Genomic DNA, 24,003 nt, shown 5'->3' on the forward strand with positions numbered 1-24,003 from the left:
GGCGCACATATCCAACCCCTCTCCTCTCCTCCTCCTGTGTGAGGACTTCACTGCTTCACTGCGTTGTAAATTACCCCCTTCGACCCGTAATGCCGTCATTCGGCTAATAAAAGTTGCTGCTCGCATGCATTGCATCAATATCTATCTGCAGTAAAGAGAAAGACAAAAAAAAAAACCCCTGCGCCACAGCTATAACTAGCTGAAGCAGAACGGGGCACAGAAATGTGCCATTACACGGCGGATAAAATGTATTTTTAAAAGTGAACTATTCGGATAATTAAACAGCACATACGCAGTTCGGACATTTTTGTCACGTTCAGCCATAGATAAACTGTTATGTCAATTACCGAACGAAAGGTGAAGAAGCACCGTTACATTGTTATCAATGTTACCTCGTTAACAATTAAATAGTCACAGCGGGTCTGTTTTAACTGGAGCCGCTCAAAATGCGGCTTTGAACTCACTCACACAATTAACAGCAACACAATGAAGTTTCTCGAAGCGGCTCCTCTCTCTGCTGGAGACCCGGCTGGTCGTGACGGTCTGCTCCCCACGCGCTCCATCATCCCCTTAACCTGCCCCGCGCGCCACACAGGCAACTTACCTGGTGTTTGTCAGCGAATCAGCGGTCGGCTCGACGTCCCCTCGAATGCGGCGGCAGCAGCAAACAGCTCCACACCGCCGAGATGCAGGCATGTATTTTCGGCTTGTGAGTGCGCACCACCGGCTCAGAGCGCTGCCTCTGAAGTGGGAGCCCCCCTCCGAACCCGAGCAGACTGGACCACTGCTGCTGCTCCCGCCTACGATGGACCCGAGCGCACCTAGATCCACATCACCCAGATCAATGCGCCTACACGGAGGGAAGCTCTGTGAATAATCGTAAAATTGCAAGATAAAGTCGTTTTCAAAGCATTCTTAAATATGGGCAAAATTTAACTATTTTTTATGGGGGGGTTTTGTCGGGACACTGCTGTGTGTCCCTTTAAAATCTATCCCAAAAATATCTAGGTACCGCGCACGCCCACTGGAGGTAGCCTAGAAACAATTGGGTTTCAACTTGCGGTGTTTCTTTCTCTTTATCTACTATTGGCTGTTAAACCATAATTCCTTAATTTTGTGGGAATAAATGCAATAAATGTATAAAAACTCTTACAACTGTTTTGTTTTTTGCTCCAGAGGCGGTTCAAGTGTGGCTGGCGCCCTAAGCAAGTCTCGACTCTGAGCACATCGTTTCCCCCACCTGAGTAACCATATTATCTATATTTCAGAATAAACTCTAAATATGATTTTTAACCGGCAGCAGGAGTTGCAGTTATCAGGATTTTTACGTGTTTGTCGTGTTAAAACCATACTCTTTCAGATCGGTGTTTATGGATGGACAAATGGGAGAAAGAATGAAGGTGTGATGATGGACAAACAGATAAAAGGACAAAAAAAAAGGATGGATGTATCAGCAGATGAGTGAACAAAACGATGGTTGATGGGTGGACGACTGAATAAAATCTAAACATGCTCTTCCTTCCATACTCCATTTTTATCCATGCCTGGAAAATATTTAAATTACGTAAAAAGAAGGAAAAAAAAAAAAAAATTTTACAATTGTAGTTTCCTTTAAGTAAACAATATTAAAATCAAACATAAGTTTGTTCACAAAATAAGTAATTAAAAAACTTACCTGGCCATGCTCCTCCAACTACTTCCTGTCGTCGTCTTCTTCGTGGTTTGTGCTGATGGCAACATCCATTTGTTGATCATGTGACTTATGTGGCGTGAGGAAAAAAACTTTTTATTGCAGTTTTGCGAAATAAACCAATTTTGATAGATTTAAAAATAAAAAAAGCCCAAAACAAACACCCCATCCTAGATTAATATTGGCATGTTTCCATTAAGCAAATATATTTTCAAAATGCCAATTTCTTCACTCAAAAGAGTTATTTTTGTTGATGCAGCTCAGGAGGAACAGAAACCAGTTTTCTCATCTTTATATTTAGAAGACCTAGAATAATTAACAGATGTTGGTTCTTTATCGGATCAGTACTGGCCGATACCTAACCTCAGATATCGTATCGTATCGGAAGTAAAGAAAAGTGGATCAGAAAAATCCACATCACACAAGCTCTACTCTGCTGTTGTGGGGATATATTTTAATAATTAATACGCATCATAATACTTTTTTCAGAAAAAGAAAACAAAAGTTAAAATATTAACCATGAGGCTATTCTCCTTTAGAGCTTTAAATCCCAGTCATTCCTCCTCCTCTCTGAAAGGCAGCTACATCTGAAGCCCAACACAACACCAATGAGAACACTTGAGATTTTACAGCCAAGTTTTATTACAAATGAAAAAAAAAAATGTCCTACATGGACAAAAGAGAGCACTTATTGCGTCATTAAATAGTCGTCGGCTCGCAAAGCGAAGTGTGGAAAATAAGCCGTCATGGTAGTAAAGTTTACATCAGAGGCATTTTGTGTTGTGGTTATGTACATTTTACTGTTTGGTTTTCTGCTTCAGCGTCCTCCCCTCCAGGCTGCTCCGCCCCTCTTCTTCCCTCCACCCGGCCCTCCTTTGACTTTCTTCCTCACTCCGCTCGCCTGTTCCGTGTCGTCCTCGTCCCCGTCTCCACCTCTGGGCCTCTTCCGTTTCTCTCCCTGTTCCTTCATTTCCTGAACGAGAGTAGCCATCGTTTTCGTCACCAATCACTCCAAACTTGGTCCCAAAAAAAATCGGCACGTTATTTTCACCCATCACCAATCACGCAAGAGTGCCGTCTTAAAGCAAGAGGAAACTTAAGAAAACAAAACAGAAGTCTGGGTTTTTTCAATTTTTATTACTACGCCTCAGTTCTTGAGTTTGTGATGTAATTCAGCAGGCGTTTCTGTTCAGGTTTTCCGCGCAGATAACTTATCTGACTGACAAAAATCTCCAAATATATAAAACTTGGTTCCCAGATAGAGCCAGAGATGAAAGTGATTCCTGATGATGAGTTCTCTCTTCTTTTTTTTTCTTCCTGTGGTTCACCACAGTTTGGATTTTTTTTTCACCATTGGAAGTTTATTTCTGGTTAGAATCATCATCTTTAAAACCAGCCAACAACCACAAGTACCACAGGATGTTGCCTCCACCTATTTGCTTAAAAGGCAAGGAGGCAAGGAGCTGCGAGGAAAGAACCTTTTTTTGTTGTTGTTTTTTTGTTGTTTGCTGCTTGATAAAATATTGGTCAAAATATATCCTTTTCTTTAGTCACCAATTAAAAAGGTATACCATAAAAAAAATTAAATAAAATTTGATGTTTTCTGGAATTGTTCAAGTAAGCCTTGAAATGAAACGTTAGCTTACACAATAAAAGATTGGGTTTAACTGTCGATTTCACTGTGATTGGTTTTAAAATGTTCTAAAACAATTTAATACGATATTAATAAGCTAGATAAAATAGTCTGTTATCCTAGCATATTGCTAAGCTAAAGATAAAAGCTACTGAGGCTAAAGCTAGCCCCAGTATTCCAAGACACAGCTTGTCTCTAGAGCGGCCAGGATTAGCAAACCGCTGGCGCTTATTAGCAATTAATATTTTTTTTTCTGGTGCTTGAAATTCGCGTTGGACGTAAAATTGATTGTTCAAAACAATAAAATGCTAATTTATGTCTGTTTTAATCCTGGTATCAAATAATACTAAGTCAGATCCAAAATTACAGCGACTAATAGATTATGAATTAATTACACGAGAATGTATTGACTTCTAATTCAGCTAACTATTTCATGAAAAATCACTTTCTAAAATTAATGTTTTATGTTCCCTTCCGTTTTAATTGTGTTAGTTTGAAACGGCCAGCTAATTGTTTAACTTAATTAGATTAAGATATTCTGACCTTATTTCTAAAACTCTTGAAAGCAAACTTTGGTCTTTAATCATACACATTTATAGTGGAGTGTGATATTACTATTTATCATTCTGTGGGTTATTTCATGTTGCAGTGTTACATATTTGAGTGAGGAATCCACAGAATATTCTGCTGCAAACTAATCTTAATCAGTTGAAAGCTAATTTGGACCAAATTCCTCATAAATAAACCTGATTTCTCAACATTCACGGTTTGTACTGAACTGTCACATCATTTTGTCTATTTTTATTTGCATATTTTTCACTTTTTGCTAGTTTTATTAGTTTGCATTGTTCTTTCATCTTTTGCTTAGTACTTGAGCAGGTAGGTATTTTTTGGACATAACTGAGGCTGAACCATTTGGGTTTTATTTTCCTGATAACCAGGCGGTGTCCCATCTTGGAAGTTTTCAGCTAATTTACAAATTTTACAAGTATTTGTAGTTATTGATAGCCAAACCCCAACAGAGAACGTCGAGCATCGTCTAAAGGCGACTCACCAGCCGGGCAAATCTCTGAGCCTCGCTCACTCTCTCCACCAGCATCATCACTTCCTCCTCTTGTGTGGGAAACGCCGGCAGTTTCTTCCCGATCAAACTTTCGATCCGCTGGAAAAGCTCCACATCGTACCTTCAGGATCAGAGATGGCAAGATAAATATTTTGCAAAATAATAATAATGATTAAAAAAAAAAACAATTAGAATGCACAGTTAAAATTATAAAATAAAATCTTTTTATTACTGTGTGACAAAAGTGATGGATTTTCCAGACCGCCCCGCTCTGGCTGTTCGCCCCACTCTGTGGATGTAGTCCTGGGAGAACAGACAGGTTCACCGTCACCATTTCATCGGAGAAATGAATCAAATATTCACGACGACCTTAAAGCCCCGTCCTACCTTTGAATGCGTAGGGATGTCGTAGTTGATGACGCAGTCGACGTGCGGGATGTCCAGGCCTCTGGACGCCACATCCGTTGCCAGGAGAACGGAGCGCGACTTGGACTTGAACTTGTTGAGCGCGCCGAGACGTTTATTCTGACCAAAATGGAGCGGTTGTTTCGTTTCAGGGTCTGGTATTTGATCATTTTTCAGCTTCATTTAAAGGAAAAAGCGAGCGCTACCTGACTCATCTGTCCATGAAGAGGGATGGCGGTGATGCCCAGGTTCCTCAACATGAGCGCCACCCGCTGGGCGTTGTTACACGTGCTACAGAAAATCATGAAGGAGTTCCCGGCCAGCTCGTTCAGGATGGACACGAGGTAACAGTCCTGCAACGCAACAGGCAATTTAAAACGCGCCGACAGAAAAATAAAACAAAGGAAACCCGCTCAAGACCAGATCAAACGACTTCCTACCTTATACTTGGATGGAATAAAGACGTAGTACTGCTGCAGCTTGTCTACTGTGGAGTACTTTGTGGATACGGCGCACTTTACAGGATCCTTCAGAGCTGCTCTTTGGAGCTTCTGGACCTGTAAGTCAACGCAACGCAACATCTGAGCTGAACAGACAAGCATCACAACACGGGGAGTTTATAGAAAAATACATTGGAGTGTGCGACTACCTTTTTGGTCATGGTGGCTGAGAACAAGAAGGTGCGTCTGTCTCTGGGAATGACTTTCAGGATCTTGTCCACCTGGAAAAATAAAAGCAAAACTCAAAACACAGGCGAACAGATTCTGTGTGAAAATGAGCCGAAGCGACATCTACGCACGCCGCTCTGGTGTTGTGTGTCGGTTGGTGCTGCGTTTCCACTCGCCGTACGATTGTGCAATTTCAGATTTTGGAAATAAATGCGCTTAGTGGGAACGCAGCAATTTTAACAAAAAAAAAAAAAGAATCACACGAGTCACATGGTCAAAAACCACAAAGACAAAGGTGACAGGAAGCAGTTGGAGGATCACGGCGCAATATGTTTTTTTAATGTCTTATCGTGTGTACAAAGTTATCCATATGTGATTTTAATTGTGGTTCTTATTTGATGGAAACAGCGCTCTAGCAAAAAATGTTTTATTTTTTTTCCCCATATTAGCGGAATACTGATGGTTTTTCCAAGTACCATTGGAACGGAAAAGAGGCTTGTGTAATGAGAGAGAATATGGGCTGAGGAGGTCAACACCCTACATCAAGGTGTGCATAATTACCAGGCAGCTTCTTTTCTTCAGGCAAAAATGGGCCAAGAAATTTCAATTGAACTGACTGTTGAACTGACTGAAGTCAAAAATGGCAAAGTCTCTTGAAAACCCTGAGACTTTGAGGACCACAAAACCATCAAACAGGGTTGCAAGACAGAATAAGCTTCCATTACAAATGTGCGCAAAACTTTGTCGATATTCTGACGATGTTGTAATTTTCCACTAAATAAGAAATGCAATGAAAATCGCTTGTTCACGCAAAAAAAAAAAAAAAAAAAGCTAATGGAAGCACAGCATAGTCACAAATTAGTTATCGACAATTCTTTTTCCTTTTATTTCATTTAAGTTTGTTGAAGTGGCACTTAAAATGTGAATACGTTAAAGGAGAGTGAATACCAGCCCGTCCTGTCAGGACCCACCTCAGTCTCAAAGTCCATATTGAGAATCCGGTCCGCTTCGTCCATGACCAGGAACTTTAGAGCTCGCAGGGAGAAGCCCTTTGTGTTCTCCAGGTGATCGATCAACCGACCAGGAGTGGCTAAAAAAGAAATATGAATATATATTTAATTGATAATTATTACATGTACAAAGTTTATTCCTTTCTTGATGGTTAACATACTTTTTGATAACATCTCTGCAAAAGAAAAACAACACATCAGCAGTAGGGACGCAAAACAATTAATCGACCAACCATTAATTGTGCATTAATGGTTTAATAGATTAAAATTTGTTCCATTCAATTAACTAATACAGCCCGCTTAGTACTTCTTTTAGTGTTGTAGTTTCACCGCCATCCAGCAGAGGGCGCCGCTAGGTGATGATACAGAATTGAAGATGGTGGAGGCATCTCAGAACAGGAAAGACAAACGGTCCAAACGGGAGTCAGTAGTGAGATTAAAAATGCACTTCAAGCGGTTCTGTTCTGAATTATCAACGTTCTTAAATCTTCTTAAATTATCACCTTAATAAAAACGCGTATTGTTAATAAACACGGTTGATTCTGAGGGCTTTTTTATGTGTTTTTAATGTGAGAAACTCACAATTTTCTGTTTATTCAGTGAAGTTATAACACAGCTGACACACACAAAAAATGCTTAAAGATAATGATGCGTTTCCGTTTTTATGTTGCTTTTTTAAACTCAGCATAAGAAAAATTTGTTATAAAATGACGATATGCCCTCTTGATACAAAAGAAAACTTGGGCTTTTAAGAAAATGGTCGCTTATCAGTTAATCATTAGTCGAGTGATAAGATCCATCAACTTTAGATTAACTCATTAAATTGATAACTTGCATCATTGATAACTATTCTCTTACCAATAACAATATGTGGCTTTTTTGCCAAAACCAACGACTGGGACATCATGTCGATTCCTCCAACAGTCACAGCTGCAACAGATGTGAGACGAGTTGAAAATTAATAGTATTCTAAAAGGTGTTTCCATCCCCAACAACAAACCAGGTTTTATGGACACGTACCACATTTGACGCCAATGCTGGACCCCAGAGCCTCGAACTGCTCGGAGATCTGGAAGGCCAGCTCTCTGGTGGGGGTGAGGACCAAGGTGTGGAGGCGCTGAGGTGAAGCCAGCAGCGACTGGAGGATCGGCAGGGCGAACGCACCGGTCTTACCTGAACCCGTCTCTGCCAAGCCGATGACGTCTCTGCCTGCGGTTTCAGGAGAATCGACACAACGTATTGGCTGTTGGAGTTTACATTTCGGCTTGAAAGCATCAACGGTGGAATGAGCCGTTTAAAGCAAAGCATGTTTCTGTGTTAGAACGGCCCGGTCAAAGTCCAGATCAAAATCCATTTGAGCCTGTGGCAAAAGATTAGAAAACAGTTCGCAGATGCTCTCCATCCACTTTGAACCTAAATGAATTGGCTAAACTAGAAAAAAGTGTGACCCCCCAAAAAAAACTATAAATTAAAGGCGGTTCTACAAAAAAAACTATAAATTAAAGGCGGTTCTACAAAAAAACTATAAATTAAAGGCGGTTCTACAAAAAAACTATAAATTAAAGGCGGTTCTACAAAATATTTACACAGGGAGTGCCGAATTAAACGCACATCACACTTTGCAGATCTGTATTTCTGGAAGAATGAAAAAGTTGCAAATAAGCACTATTTTGTGTTGGGCAGTCATGCAGTGTATCAATAATAATCCAATTAAGTGACAAAATAGGAACATGTTCAACGGTTGTGATCAGGCATGTCGCAATAATTAATCGCATGATAAGTTTAAAACGAGCTCAATAATTTCCATTTGCATAATTTAGCGTTTTTCTCTTTTCTCTATCAAAAAAATGGATTTCAAACGTATTCAGTCTGGTGCTTTGGTCTCAACTAACCTTTTTTTTTTTTTTTTGAAGGCCAGCTTTCAGAGGCTTCTTAATTAATTTATTTTTGATATTTTTTTTATAAGTGTCTTCCTGGTCCAGTGTTAAATATTCACTAGAATTTAAAGTTTATTGATCTTTAAGAATGTGTTCTTGCAATATTATGTCACTATCATTATACTACAATATTATTTATCGCTGTAATTGCTTTATTTTCCAACTATTTGTCATTGAGCATTCAAAAACAACATACTACTAGCAGGGCAGAAGTTAGTAATTTCTCCATTACGTCCTGTACACCTGACTTGTTTTCTCTTGTAAAGCTTTGCAAACCATTTGGCGCCGAGAGTGAGAAAAGTAACTTGTACCAAACCTTGAAGTGCTACTGGAATAGCCTCCACCTGGATCTTGGTTGGACTCTTCCATCCCAGCTGATCACAAGCTTCACATAGCACCTCGGTTACACCCTGCGGAGGGAAAAGCAGTTTTAAAATATGGTGTTTTTAATCGTGTTGAGACATATTGCAGACACCGACACAAGGCGAGGACGTTTCATTTGAGGACATGGTGTTTACGAAACGCGTTAGCTTCGCTTAGCTAATGCGAAAGCCGACAGCGCTTTGTTGCTAACGTGTCTTCTTTCATCGGCTCTGGGGAAACAAACCCACCAGGTCCTTGAAGGTCTTCACTGCCTCCTCACTTTCTCCAGTATTAATCTGTTCTTCATCACCGTCGCTGCCAGACTCCTCCGCTCTTACGCCGGTGTTTTGCTCCGGACTCCGGTCCGCCATGCTTCCCCGTCTCAACGTGTCTTCCCGTCTGAACTGCGCAGCTGCGGAACCGCGGACCCAAAGCATGGTGGGAAGTGGAGTTTTTCTGACAACTTCATTGCCAACATCACGAAGCTTTGTTTTTTTTTTTACACTTAAAATAACGACAAAATGAATTAGTTTAGGAAGTTTCATCCAGTCGTTGCATCTTTCTTCTTCAGCAGCAACATGACGACAAAACATGTTTGAACCGATTTTTATTTGGCTGCAGGACAAACCGCTTCACACGTCATATTTAGATGGTAAAAACAAAAAAACTAATCAATTACACATAGTTGCATCACTGAGGTCAAATAACTTGCTGAAAAAGAAGCACATTTTCAGACTTAACAAGTAAAAAGAGACAAAACAATGCCGTGCAGAACATAGTGTTCAGTTAACCACCAATCGAAATGTTTTAATACATACTTAGGATCAAATTTATTACTAAAGTTGTAGCCCAAATGGTTGTTTTCTTTCAATGAGAGAAATGATATTACTGAATGTTCTAAATACAGCAACTTCTACAACTCTGCACAGCAAGAAAAAAAAACACCTTTCTGTAGTTGGTAGACTCTTACAGCAGTCCCTCCATTTCTCTCATGAACGCTTCATAAACCTGGTCTTTAGTCTTCATGCTGGGCTGAGGAACAGACCCCACTTGTGACGGGTTGGCCAACCCCATAGGAGCAGCCACCTGCTGTTTCTGCCACTGTCCTCCCATCCCGTTGTCTCCCCTCCGTCCTGCCGCAACCCCGCCCGCTTTCTCCAGGGACCCCATCGATGGCCCCCGCATCGGCCCGCCTGTGTCCCTACGCACCCGCAGCGCCGTCGGCACGAAGCGGGTGACCTCCGCCTTGGGGTTGATGATTTGAGGCTTGGCCGAGATGGTGGCGCCCCCTGCGCCCGCCGCCCCTCCGGCCGCCGCCGAGGTGATGTTGGCTCTTTTCTCGATGGTGGCCGTGTGGTGGTGGCTGCCGGCCGTGCCGGGCGGAAGCGGCATCTGCATGACGCCGGGCCGCATGGGCATGGCCGGCGGCGGCGGCATGCTGCTCTGTGGGCCGTCCTGGCCGGAGCCCTTCTGCCTCGGCACGATGCTGGGAGGGGCGCTGAGCACGTTTCCTCCGTTGAGAGGCGGAGGAAACATGGAGAGGGGGGGCGCCATGGGGCGAGGGGGGCCTCCGGCTCTCGGAGGAGGAGGGGGGATACCTGAGCGGAGACGCACAAAATATGGGAGTTTAATGAAAACAAACAGAAAAGGTGTGCAAGTCAAGGTGCCGTGTAAAAGTATTCACGCTAGGGGTGGGCGAGCTTTAAATGTTTTACTGTGATATTTTGTGATAACGATAAAAGTGACAATATTACGTTTTTTTTGCTTCTTCCCATCATTTTTCACATTTGCTAGTTGGTGTGGGCATTTATCGTAAAAAAAAATGGTTATAAGAATTTTGATTTATTCTTGTCACAATAAATTCCTATTAATGATGCTTAAGAATTGATTGACAGCACTAAGACCCGCCTCCTGGCTCTGATTGGCTGTTTTTGTGAAGGAGCTTGATGTTTTCACAAATTATCTGTCTCATATTATACTCTAAGAAGGGAAAATGTGACAATTTTAATATACATGTTAAAAATTTCTTTTTTTTTTTACTAAAGTTGAATACTGCAGCTTTGAGACTCGTTTACAGATTAACACAGCTAATCCGTGATTCTCTGCAGCTCCTCCAAAGTTACCATGGTTCTCTGTCAATAACAACTAATAGAACACAATTTTTATTTACAATCATCAGAGTAAAACATTTTTCTGTTAGTTGAAATATTAAAAAATGGGTTTCTTTTCCTTCCACCATTCAAGTATTTGATCAACCACATAAAATCAAACTAAAACTCACTGCAGTTCTCTGCTGTAAACATGTGAAACATGTGAAACAGTTCAAGAGGTGTGAATACTTCCACATAACCCGTACCTGGTGGTCCTGGGGGTGGTAGTCTGGGAGGTGGTCCACGCGGCGGAGGGCCTGGAGGGAGACTGGGCGGGGGGCCCGGAGGAGGGCCAGGCGGTCGGCCGGGTGGGGGGCCAGGGGGCAGGAGACGAGGCATTGGGCCCCGGATCCCTCCAGGCATCCCAGGAGGCCTCAAGAACGGAGGGGCGCCTGGAAACGGTAGAGCATTTCCTCTGGGTTACACGCTGAACACTAAACAACAACCTGCTTCTTCTGGTGAACCAAACCAACCTGGAGGTGGCGCAGGGGGCGGGCCAGAGGGCGGACCGGGGGGTCTCATTGGAGGAGCCAGCGGAGGTCCTAGAGGAGGGGGCCCGGTCATTGGTGGGCCCTGCAAGGGGGGAGGTCCCTGCTGCCCCAGTGCCCCAGGAGGAGGGAGCAGGCGCTGGTTGGGCATGACGTGGGGCTGGGGGTCCCCCGGCGGGCCCCGGTCTTCAGTGTCGGAGCCGTCCGACTCGTCCGTGTATTCCTCCTCTACTTCCTCTTCCTCCTCTTCCTCAGGAATGGACTGACCTGAAGATAAGGAAAGAAACAGAAAGCAACACTTTTTCACTTTAGAAAGTAAATAAGTACATGTAGTAACGATTAGAGACGCTCCGATACGATATTAATATCTGGGCCGTATCGGTATCGGTCCCGATACTGAAAAAAATTTGAGTATCAGTGAGAATGTGCCCGATCCATAAGGGCAGATCTATTCAGTATAATTCTATGCTTTGTGCTCTGAGCGACTTCAGGATTTATTATTTATTTTACAAACAAAGAACATTTATTTAAACCAATTCTTTAATGATACAAACTGCATCAAATTTCATCAGTTTATATTTAAACAAAAATATGTTTGTGAATAAAAGTCTGTAACTTAAGCTGGGTTAGCTTAAGTTAGCTTAGCTGCCTGGCTTTTTCTTAAATAAAAAAATAAACAATTATTTAAAAATATAGTTTTACAAAAAAAAATTAATTTTTAAGCGTTCTAAATAGATTCAGAATTCCCAGGACTAGTAACTGCGATTCTCTGTAGAACGGATTTTTTTCTGCTCCTCTATTAGTAAGATGCAGTGATGGAGGGTACCTGCCATCCTTAACATCATGGCCTGCAGGGGAGTGATGGCCTTCGTCTTCTTCACCACTCGCTTCTTCTTCCTCTTTCCATCCCGGGACTCGTCGGCTGCGAGGTCTGCAAAACGCACGCTGCGACCTGCAGGGGGCGAACGTCCGTGCAGTAAGTTTATTAGTGAGAGAAGGAGAACCTCTAAGGTGCAGGCCATTTCCGGCGCCACTCACCGGTGTGTCTCTCGCTCCTGTCCTCGTCATGGTCGCCGTCCGCCCCTTCGTCTCCGTCTTCCTCGCTGTCCTCCTCCGAGTCGCTGTCGTCGTCCGCGTCGTCGTCACTCCCGCTGTCCCGGTCCCGCCCCAGGTCCCCGGCGGAGTCCCGCTCCAGCCCCGGGATGGACGGGTCTGCGCCGACAGATAGGGGAAAAAAAAAAAAACAACAACAAATGGAGAGATGTGAAACCCGGCGAGAAACAGCTAGGTTTGGTTAGTGAGTCAAGAAAGGAGTTTGAATGTCACCTGCGTCGGCACCGTAGATTTGTCGAGACGGGATGCCGTACAGCGCCAGAACCTGTGGCGGCGGGGGCCCTGGTGGGGGCCCGGGTGGTTTCTTCCCAGGGGGTAATCGAGGGAGACTGGGGACTGACGCCAGTCCGGTCGCCGGTTTGCTGAGACATTCAGGGAAAGACAGAATTACTGCTGCTGCAAAGTTTGTGGCAACATGAAGGCGCCTTCCTGTAAATAAAAACCTAAAACGTGACATGAGCATTTATATTCAGCACCACCGAGTCGATGCTTTGGAGAATCAACTTTAAGTGCAATTACAGTAATTGTTTTGGTTTTTTCTTTTTAACCAAAAGCTTCCACTCCTTCACAGGACTTCCTTTCTTTAACAAATCTTGAAAGAACGTTCTGCGAGGAGAAAAGCAAAGCGTTTAACACGTCAAATTTTATCAGTCACCTTAAACACAACCATCGTTTTGACAGAGGTTCAGGCTGTAGGATGGCTTTAGCGTAACGCTGCCCCCTAGTGGTCCTATTTGGATAGGCTTCATCATGGAAATGAGGGCTATAAATATCAATAATTATGCATTAGTAAAATAAATCAATGTACATTTTCTATTTTGTACTTGTGGAACGCATGTTTTTTTTCACTTTGCTTTTATTTTTAATCCCTGATCATTTCTAGAAACATTTTTCTTTTTTCTCTCATTTTATTTAAATAGATGTTCATTTGAGATATGGTCTCTGACGATATATTTTGGCTCAATGATAGCTTTTCTTTTCAAAATTCTATATATTTTAAAGAGAAACCATTACTGGATTTGTTTAGAGTACTGATGTCAGACAGAGTATCCAAACCTTTTACTCAAGTTAGAGTAAAAACGTATTTGGTAAAACTGCTACTCAAGTACTGAGTGACTGATAAAAACAATAATTCAATATTTGAAAATTACATCATCAGAGGGACCAAAATGCAACGTTATATGGAAATCTGGGTATTTTTATGGACTCAAATGAAAACAATTAATGTTGTAGCGTAGTGCTAGTTTGGGGAAGTAGCATTTTTCCAAATCAGTTTCTTCCAATATAAAATTTATGAAACTTTAACAAGTTGTTTGGTGAATTTTTGGTATAAACAAGCTTGTTCTTCATTCGCTGAAGTTACTCAGACGTTTTACTGAAATAAGAGTAGCAGTTCTTCATAATAAAATGACTCATGTAAAAGTAAAAATACCCCTAGAGTCAATTTTCTTTCCCAATAAGTTACTCGAGTAAATATAACTAGTTACAACGCAAGTCTGATTTTTGCTCACTGGCCTTCCTTATATGTTGTCGGTTTCAAAGTGAACTTATCTTATCAACTAATTGGTGTAACAAATGGACTGAATGGAGTGGATCTTTGCACATTGAATTTCCATCAACTCTGAGAATCTCTGTTTTGCCCGTTGACAAAGCAAAACGACGCTCTCCAGAAAGCGTTAGCAAACGGAGCCCACCCAAAAGCCGAGGTCTTCTTGAGGATGGACGGAGGCTGAGCCCTCGGTAACGGGATGTCCTGGATGTGGATGTTGGACGGGGCATGAGGCATGTCGGGTAGAGGGATGCTGTCCACTTCCACTGACTCTGCGTTCTGGAAAACAACGTGCGTCTAAAGTTAGGAAGCTCACAGGACACAGGGACTGGATAATTCTCAACTTTAAATCAGCTGGAATGGATTGAACAGAAAAGCAAACAAAACATTTTCGTCACACCATAAAAAGCCGTTTTGGGAAAACGTAACCATAAAGTTGAAACGTTTCAGATAGAAATGTGAACAGGGGTTGGGTCACACCTTGACCGAGTCAAAGTAAAGAGCCAGCTGCCCTCGCTTGGTCTCGTACTCCAGCTCCAGTTTGCGCAGCTCCTTGTAGGTTTCAGGGTTCTCCCTCTCGTACAGATGGATGATGCGTTCAAATGTCTCCCGTAACTTCTTCCGCTTGTCCCTCAGCACCTTCTCGTTCAGCAAGGGCTGCTGAACGGGGTTGAACTCTTAAAAAAGATAAGATAATAACGTTAAAGAGGCATTAAAAAAATGTATTCAACTATATTAAACAATATTAACTGCAACAAGTTCCTCCTCTCACCCATCTCATCCAGCTTTTCCATGTCTCTGATGATTTGTCTGGGATCTTTCATCTTCAGCACAGCTGCTCTCACCATCATCCTCTGCTTCTTGTTCTGCCAAACGAATCCACCATGTCAGCGACTCAATAAAACACCTGCTAGATTTAAGAGCATGTTGTGCATTTACCTTTTTTAACTCCCTTTTCCTGGCCTCCTTTCCTGGTAAGCAGGGGAAAAAAATACAGTTAACACACCCACATCAACCTACTGGTATGGAAAAATGTTGTTCCGTTGTTGCTTAACAGGTCAGCGGCTTTGTTTACAGGCTCATACTTACTGGCCTGGTCGGTGGGATTCATAAACTTCCCACTCTTGGTGGAGGAGGTGGAACGTCGCCCCATTTTTGCGGTGTGTCCCCTTCACCCTAGTTGCAAAAATTTTTACATAAAGTTCACAATGCAAACCTTTTAAAAATTTTGAGCGCTTTTAACATGTATGTAACTATCAGTGACTTGGCAGCTGCTGTTTTTGCTTCATTTGCTGGATTTGTGAGCATTTTGGGTTCCAGGAAATAGATAATTTCTGATACCGCAAATCAAATAAGCCTAAAAAACTTTGTTTTTGTTTTGTTAGGATTTAATTTACCCTAGGCCAATCTGTTCATAGACAAACAATCTGTTAATGTTTTCAAGTACTTCTCTATTCAACCCTGAACAAAGTTGGATAACTACGTTTAAGGATTTAACCAGAATATTTGCTTTAAAAGGTCAAACAACCAGAGGTAGAAGGCTATTTTTAATAATAAAAATATTTTCTGCTGTAACAAGCTTGACCTTTTGACTTGAGGTGAACCGATTTAGAGGCCAGATGGGAATTACCCAATTGTTCCTCAACCGGCTGCGAACTGCAAGTCAAATGCCAAAAAAAAAGTCTAGAACTTTTTTTCTAATCACTAAATGTTTCCAAACAAAGAATTCCCACCATTTCTGGTCCATTAATGCATCAACTAACAGCATGGACCTTCAGGTGTAATTAATGTGTTTAATACATATAACAAATGCTTTTCACATATGATATTGATATATAGACAACTTGTGTCAGCATAGCAAAGTGAAAAATGAAATCAATAAATGGCATATTACAAATGTAGCATTCAATATTTTATAATATTGTAGCAGCAGTAAGAATTATAAGTAATTTTACACTTTAAATGAAAGAAATTAGATCATTTTAGTTATTTCTGGCATAACGTTTTGCGACTTGTTGTTGACTAGTGTATGTGAAACACTCTTCTAGTTATTTCCATAAATCAACTATTACAGTGAAATTCTAGCCAGCGAGAAAAATGTAACATTCATGTAAGATTGCTGAGCGTTTCAAGGACATATATATATTTATAAAATTAAAACATCTCTTCTTGTCGTGGCTAATAGCCTTTAACATCGTGTAAATGCAATAAAGAATTCCAAAACGACACTTTCGCCAAGCAAAGTGAAAAATATCGCCTTATGTCTTGTGGCAGTTAGCCACTGTCAGCTAACAGGTTAGCCAAGACGACATCTTACGTTAAAATAACATGACTCTATGACTCAGTGCGGGTGAGATAAAACAACACATATACTTTGAAATCAATTAGCTCCACGGACTTAAACTCTATAGTAACTCAGAACTCGCAGGTGATCATATTAGCATGCACCTGAAGCTAAACCCGCGTTAGCATCAACAGCAGCAACACGGGAAGCATCGCTGGTTTTACCTTTGTTTAGTAAAGAAATACGGGCCGCGGCGAGGGTCAGACAGCCCTCCGGGTACACTCAGCACGGGACGGGTCACTGTTTGTGGTCCTAAAGATAAAATCCCCACCCAGGATTTATTTTAAAACAACAAATGTGTTAGCCGTCCGCCATGTTTGCTGCTGCGTGCAGGAGCGGAAAGGCGACTCTGACGTCAGCAAAACGAAGAAAAACTAAAAACATTACTGTTATTTTGGATTCTTTAGGATTATGTTTGTATTTAGTGTTCAAAAACATGTTATTAATCTAGTGATAATAAATTATTGTACACTCATTATATATTACAGATAGAATCTAGTCTCTAAATATATTTATATATCTTTCTCGATAGTCATATTATCCTTTGTAAATTCTAGGTTCTGCCCTCTAGTTACCGGGAGGGGTAACTACAATACCATCAAGTCAGTCTCATATTAGGATAATTAAAGTAGAATTAATTGATAAAATTAACCAAGTTTAATCAACCTGCCAGTAATATGTATATATTTTTCAAATAACCTAGCTATGAACTGGAATTATGGGTTATTCCAATTAATGCATCCCGTGTGGGTATTTGATAGGGACAATATGGCTCATCTGCCAGGGTGCCACACAGCCAACAAAAATATTCCTTGTTTATTTATACAATTTGTCAATGGGAAATGGGAAATTGATTACAGTTTAAGCACACCACAAGCTGGAGAGATTCCTCAAAATACAGTTTGATATTTCTGCAACTAATTTCTAAGCCACTCATTTTCGGTCATGCTATATGGTTCAAAGTTCATTTAATAAAATGTTAGAGAAAGCACGAACACGACAGAAGCCCTTTGAACAGCAAATACCTTTAATATGTGTTTATTCCACATTTTTTTCTTGAGTCTATGTAGTCGAATCAAAGTAACTAATAAATGTTTTGATAATATTGCTATAACTTTAATAACCAATATTACATAGTATTGAAGATGTAAGGATCTTTATTGCTTTTTTTTAAATAAAGGCATGTCTATCAAGTTTTAATAACTTTTAACTTTTAATAATTTTCAGATTTCATACGTTATCCACTAATTCATGTTGGTCTATCTCATACAATCCCAATAAAATACATGAAAGTTTGTTGGCACTATTTAACAAAACTCATCTCTTGTCCTGGAAGAGGCTGGAGGAGCAGAAGAGTAAAACACTGAAAAAAGAAAGCAGATGATCCAACTTAAAAAATAATGAGTTCATTTATTACTAGTAATCAAATCAAGTTTACCCAAGTAAATATATTACGTTTATTAAACTGCCATGCTAAACAAACATGAATAGAAGTTTGACAAACTTAAATTGATTAAAAATGAACAACATTTTATAAAGGTGTAGCTCCATTCTAGTTTTTCAGTGTAATTGTCACCTTCCTAAAATAATGGCCTATATGTTTTGTTATTGTTTTTGAAAAAAGTGCTTTGTTGGCCTGAAACATCTTGTGGGGGAAAAAGGTGGTGATTTTTATTCATTTATTATTATTATTATTATTATTATTATTATTATTAGTAGTAGTAGTAGTAGTAGTAGTAGTAGTATTATATTTTAATTAATTAATTATTTTTTTTTTCCAAAATCATTTATGGCAAAAATCTGATTTATTGGTCATTGCTTTAGGAAGGTCACCACTTACATATTTTTTAAAAAGCCGATTGTTTTTGTAGATCATTATGTGCTCTGTCGGGGAGGAGATAAAGGCTCTAATGCTGCCGAGTTATGGAAACAACTTCTGTAATCCTCCGTCATGTGACTCATAGTAATAATCAGCCCATAATGAAGAGAGACGTCTGTGGAAACAGGAGAGACACAAGCAGACCTCATCACAACCTCCTCTGATATTCCTCCGCACCTTTCTCCTCTCTGGTAAGTGTCTGCAGGGCCTCTGTGTTGCTTTGGGGGAAGTTCTGTTTGAGGCAATAAATCTGACATACAGTAAAAAAAAATAATTTTAAAAAAGCGTTTATTGCCAGCGAGATATTTTAATTGCAGTGCAGAACTGTTAAAACTTCAATCCCACAGCTGTTATAAATAGGCCGGAGGTTCGGCGTTTTACTGGGAGTCAGTTATTAAGTAATTATCGTCCCCTCACTTTAACTTACCAAAACAAACCGCTATTAATTACAGGGCTCCGAGTTTTTTCATGACCGTCATTCATTCCGCAAATATTCAAATGCAAATCAGCCCGTGAATCATCCAGGCTGAGCTTCTCCATAAATACCGTCCACTTGTCCTTACAGGGCCCCCGCAGAGGCGATTCTGCTGCAGCGGGGAGCGGGGGAGACCGGGAACACACACACACATTCACACACACACACACACAGAAAGAGAAAAAGAAAAAACAAGATAGAAAAGTTCTGATTCCTCTGGAGGACAGGAGCTCTGACTCGTATGATGTCTGTTGTGGGCGCCCAGCCTTTCATCAAGCCAATGCAGACTTCACCTTCAGTTTCGCCCGGTATCCAGCGGAGACACACGCTGCCAGGCAGCGAGGTGCGGCCGCTCAACACGCAGGACGCGATCAGCGTGTTTGAAATCGAGAGGGAGGGTAAGTGGGCCGGCTCGCTCCCCACGGAGGGCCACAAACTCACACTCTAGGAATTAAATTAATCTATATGTGATTATTAGTAATAAAACATGGGAGGAAAAACAACACAATACATAAATGAATAACTAAAGTAATTAATTAATTAATTTCTTAAAGAATTGTGGATATTTTATGAAACAGTAGTAAATATTTGAAATATCAAAAACTATTTAAACCTTTTATATATATATATATATATATATATATATATATATATATATATATATATATACTATTTCTATAAATTATAGAAATATAATATAATATAAATAATTCCAACTGCCTTTTTGGCTTTAAATAAACCCTCACATCTTACTGGTTAACCACCGACCAATTACATTCTCCATACCGGAGTTATCCCCGCCCACCGACTTCAATTAATAGAGTAAATAAATTTGTTAATTCAATAAGCAATTTAAGAAAATATATACTTACATGTGCTTTTGGCAGTGAATAACATTGTTTTATGTAATTTTTTTACATTCAATTAATTATGTATGCAGTTAATTATGTTAAATTAATTATGTATGCAGTTAAGTTATGTTAAATTGCTTAAACATTGCAATGTACACATTTTTAATGCTTGTATTTTTTTTTGTTTATCAAGTAAAAATCTAATAGGAAGCTATTGGTTGTATGATGGCTGTATTTAGATGGTCACAATACATAAAAATATTAATTATTCATTTAACATCGTATTCATGAATTAATTTCTGACACTTTTGGTCTTCCATAGAATAGGAATTGCAATGGTTGTGTCCTCTACAGTTGCATAAAATCCAATTTTGGCATCATAACTTTATTTTATAGCATTGTATAAAATTCTTACCCTTAAAATATTGTGTATAATGAACTGTCTATTTTTTAAATCCATGCTAAATCATAATCGTGACTTTTCCAGCGTTCATCTCGGTGTCTGGGGAGTGCCCGCTGCACCTGGATGAAGTGCGTCATTTCCTCACGTTGTGTCCGGAGCTGTCAATGGGCTGGTTCGAAGAGGGCCGCCTGGTGGCGTTCATCATCGGATCTCTGTGGGACCAGGACAGGCTCACCTCAGTAAGACGTTCTGGGTTTCCAGCCCGTTGCGGTTTACGATTACATGGCTCACCACCCAGAGCGGTTAAATCACAGGGGGCGACCGGAGTGTTGTTTGCAGTTTTAGCAGGAGGGGGTTGTTAAAGGGTTCATTCTAGAATGTCAACTTTCTCCATCTTAATCTAAAGCTAAAACTGATTTTAATGGTGCGTTCACACCAGTCACGTTTAGTCTGCTTTAACTGAACTCTAGTCCGTTTGTCTTCAAAGTCTGATTTGTTTGTTGTTTGCTTTTTAGGTCTGATGTGGACCAAAAAAGCAAACTCTGGTCTGCCTAAATACCCAGGTCTAGTTTAGATTAAAGTGAACTCTAAGGCGCGGTTCGAATGGATATGTGAACACAAGCAGACAAAAGCAGGAAGCGGACCACAGCGCAGGGCATTCTGGGTAAATACAACCAAAACAAATGCAAGAGTCTAGCGCGAGCAGGAAAAATGGTTTGTAGTCTTTTACTAAAGACAAACAAGAAATCCTACAACCGCTAAAATCTGACGCTGTTCCACTTTTGCTTACATTTTATGAAGAAGGAAGTTGTGCTCATGTCTTCTTCTGAGGTTTTTGTGTCATCTCCTTTAGGAATTCTTGGTGCAGTGCCCCCGCAGGCGAGGAGGGGAACAGGTTTTTCAATTAGTTTGGATTGTTTGGCACAGGGCAGTGTGAAAGCGAACCGCACCAGCTGAAAATTCCAATCAGGTGTGAAAACCCCCTAAAATTTTGCCCTTTTCCTCCCTCCTCCTCCAGGATGCGCTGACCCTCCACAAGCCCTGCGGCTCCACCGTCCACATCCACATCTTGGCGGTTCATCGCACCTTCAGGCAGCAGGGGAAAGGCCCCATTCTGATGTGGCGCTACCTGCAGTACCTGCGCTGCCTGCCCAACGTGCGCCGAGCCGTGCTGATGTGCGAGGACTTCCTCATCCCCTTCTATCGCAAATCGGGCTTCAAGGTCCTGGGCCGCTGCGCCATCACCGTGGCCAACCTCACCTTCACCGAGATGTGGTACCCGATCAGCGGCCATGCGTACATGCGCCGTAACAGCGAGGCCATCCGGTTCCCCCAGCATCCGCTGACTCTTCCTCTGGCAAAGACTGATGAGCAAGTCGATTTATGACTCTGCTTTTGGTTGCTGTTGTGGTTTTTTTCTTACTGACACCAAACACTTGGACAAAGCCGTTCCAAGGTTGTGTGAGGCCACGAGCAGAGTTTTATTTGGGGGCCGACTCCTTGTCTTGTAACAATATGTAAGAAAGTTGAGTTACATTAGATTATGCCAGTAAGCACCAGTACTTTTCTTTTGCACAGAGCTCTGTACATTGCACTGAGGATTGAGGATTCTGCGTATTCCTCAGGACTCAGAGTTTATTTAGAAATCAACCTCTTAGAACCAGGAAGGAAATAATTTGATCACCTAATTCTAAAGTTTAACACTGAACTTTAGCCTAAGAGGGAAAAGATGGACAGAAAAATCAGTTCTTGGACTTTGCCAGCACCAGACCTCACACAGAATAAACAGCAGAGCGCTTTACTTGATGTCTGCCCTGTTGCTGTTTCAGCTCTCACTAAAGCTGCCTGAGTCTCTACGGACATACAATTCCAAAACCCAACCTGTGTTCGATCAACATGTTGCGCAGAGACTTGATCTCCATCCAAGCTGAAAGACTGACGAGTCTCAAAACAAACAGCTTTTCAGTCAGAACAAGGTCGCTCAAAGACTGGTAGGATGTCCTTGAATGTCTGGATGGCACCAAATCTGGGTCACAGTGGAATGGGATGGCGAACGCGAAGGGTTACGCAGCTTAAGTAAACTTAAATGGTTTAACTTGAGGAGGAAGCCCCAGTAAAACGTTTCTAAAGTTGGGCGCCCTTAAAACTTTCTGGGCTCTTGGCTGCCTCCTCTGGCCAAACAGGGAAATAATAAGGAGTGCATTTAAGAAATAACAACATAAGCTTACCTGTGTAGCGCTATTTATCTATTTATTTATATTTTTGTTATTCATAGAATATCACATAGGTGTGCAGTTTTGGTATCCGATACCAGATAAACACTGGGCCAGTATCACAGATATCGATTCTGATACTTTTTATTATTTAAATTCAAACGTCTGACCTTTAGGTGTTTCTGTGGTTTTTCCTTTGAATTACTTTTGTAAAACCTTGAACAGAATATGGAGAAACTTTAAAGACATCTACAAAATACTTTAATATATTGACATGATAGACAGAAACAATAGAACAACTAAGTGAAACAAAGTGTGAAAAATGATCATTTGAGAGCAAATCAATACAAAATCTTTTTTTAGGGTAGCTTTGGGAATTTGGGAAACTGTAAAACAAACATATATAATAAAATTTCAAGAGGGATTCTGGAGCTAAAGTATCCATTTTACCATGCTAATCGCCATCCAAAACTGATACCAACTGTTTCGATGCCATTGATATTTTCGTGTCAATCTGCCCTCCTTTAGTAAACCAAAAACCTGTCTGTTGTTCTTACTTGCAAAATTCAGCTATACTTTAGGCTAACACTGTTTGAACTCAATGTTTTGAATCTACAATAAAGAAAAGTAGAGAACTAAATCAGTATTGTCTGTAGCATCTTCACCGGTTCAATTCACATGTGATATTCTGATTTATTCTCAAGCTTTTAACTGACTCCCATTCACCAGAGTTGTGTGGATTATTTCACTATGTACACAATAAACCAAGTGTTGACTTGAACTCGAACTGTGTCTATACCTGGTGTAACATGTAGCGGCTCTAAGCCGTTTCCTGATTAACACCTTCCAGAGCTTCCCACACTACGAGCTGACGTCAGTCATCAGGATCTTAGCCTCGCAACAGCAGCTCCTCCAGCTCCTGCTGCTCTATTATGGAGGCTTTAGCTGTTGCAAACGTCTGAGGATTTAGATCTACTCATCCGTTAGCCTGCGGTGACCTGACATAAACCTGCATGTACACTGCAGATTTTGATCACCCCGACTTTTGTTTCCGCTGCAGCGACACAAACGTGAAGAAAATGGTTTATGTTATACTAAAGATGAAAACTGCTCCTGAGTTGACTTTTCTTTTCTTTTTTATATATATACAGTACAGACCAAAAGTTTGGACACACCTTTCTAATTCAATGGGTTTTCTTTATTTTCATGACTATTTATAAGGCAAGAAATCCCACTTATTAACCTGACAGGGCAGGTTGACCTATGAAGTGAAAACCATTTCAGGTGACGACCTCTTGAAGCTCATCAAGAAAATGCAGAGTGTGAGCAAAGCAGTAATCACAGCAAAAGGTTGCTACTTTGAAGAAACTAGAATATAAGGGGTATTTTCAGTTGTTTTACACTTTTTTGTTTAGTGCATATTTCCACATGTGTTATTCATAGTTTTGATGCCTTCAGTGTGAATCTACAATGTCAATAGTCATGAAAATAAAGGAAACTCATTGAATTAAAAGGTGTGTCCAAACGTTTGGTCTGTACTGTACTGACTATATATATATATAGTCAGTCAAAGACATTCCACTTTCTTTTGGTCAAAATAAAATCTCACAAGTGTCCTCACTGATAAATATAAAGTCAAAAGCTACCAGTGATTTCTGTTCAGCGTTGCCCTCAGCTGTCTCTGTGTGGAACTTCACGCTTTAATCCGTGACACAGTCCCACACTCAGGTCTTATTCTACTAACACGGACGGGTGAGCAGCTCCGTTTC

The 24,003-nt window shown here is 40.8% G+C and overlaps 4 protein-coding genes across 9 annotated transcripts in view; 1 reads left to right on the forward strand and 3 right to left on the reverse strand.

Annotated features, from left to right (window-relative positions):
• The window catches only part of LOC114160186 (myosin-10), a 64,567-nt gene extending 63,658 nt beyond the window's left edge, over positions 1-909 (reverse strand). For 2 of the 6 annotated variants that reach the window (XM_028042646.1, XM_028042643.1), the window contains exon 1: positions 605-907. The gene's annotated coding sequence lies outside the window, so the exon portion shown is untranslated. Of the gene's footprint in view, positions 1-468; positions 487-604 lie in introns of those variants that run through there. The other 4 variants (XM_028042641.1, XM_028042645.1, XM_028042638.1 and 1 more) reach the window with 4 other exon arrangements.
• Positions 910-2,308: 1,399 nt separating this feature from the next.
• Positions 2,309-9,221, reverse strand: ddx47 (DEAD (Asp-Glu-Ala-Asp) box polypeptide 47). The gene is made up of 12 exons (XM_028042651.1): positions 9,018-9,221; positions 8,723-8,816; positions 7,490-7,678; positions 7,328-7,399; positions 6,431-6,549; positions 5,441-5,512; positions 5,232-5,348; positions 4,998-5,144; positions 4,774-4,911; positions 4,619-4,689; positions 4,378-4,507; positions 2,309-2,663 (listed from the first exon to the last, which is right to left on the reverse strand). The coding sequence occupies exons 1-12, from the start codon at positions 9,204-9,206 to the stop codon at positions 2,508-2,510; spliced, it is 1,494 nt and encodes a 497-aa protein (XP_027898452.1). The 5' UTR covers positions 9,207-9,221; the 3' UTR covers positions 2,309-2,507.
• A 138-nt stretch (positions 9,222-9,359) lies between these two features.
• wbp11 (WW domain binding protein 11) lies at positions 9,360-16,771 on the reverse strand. The gene is made up of 12 exons (XM_028042650.1): positions 16,578-16,771; positions 15,159-15,245; positions 15,009-15,040; positions 14,842-14,935; positions 14,550-14,746; positions 14,215-14,348; positions 12,734-12,882; positions 12,446-12,619; positions 12,234-12,359; positions 11,393-11,674; positions 11,126-11,311; positions 9,360-10,367 (listed from the first exon to the last, which is right to left on the reverse strand). Exons 2-12 carry the CDS (start codon positions 15,220-15,222, stop codon positions 9,736-9,738), a joined length of 2,070 nt encoding a protein of 689 aa, XP_027898451.1. The 5' UTR covers positions 15,223-15,245; positions 16,578-16,771; the 3' UTR covers positions 9,360-9,735.
• A 2,009-nt stretch (positions 16,772-18,780) lies between these two features.
• On the forward strand, positions 18,781-23,015 carry LOC114160189 (serotonin N-acetyltransferase-like). Its single transcript, XM_028042653.1, has 3 exons — positions 18,781-19,165; positions 20,106-20,260; positions 21,040-23,015. Exons 1-3 carry the CDS (start codon positions 19,009-19,011, stop codon positions 21,406-21,408), a joined length of 681 nt encoding a protein of 226 aa, XP_027898454.1. The 5' UTR covers positions 18,781-19,008; the 3' UTR covers positions 21,409-23,015.
• The last annotated feature ends 988 nt before the right edge of the window (positions 23,016-24,003 follow it).

The sequence above is a fragment of the Xiphophorus couchianus genome, chromosome 16, assembly GCF_001444195.1.
Source record: "Xiphophorus couchianus chromosome 16, X_couchianus-1.0, whole genome shotgun sequence".
NCBI lineage: Eukaryota > Metazoa > Chordata > Actinopteri > Cyprinodontiformes > Poeciliidae > Xiphophorus > Xiphophorus couchianus.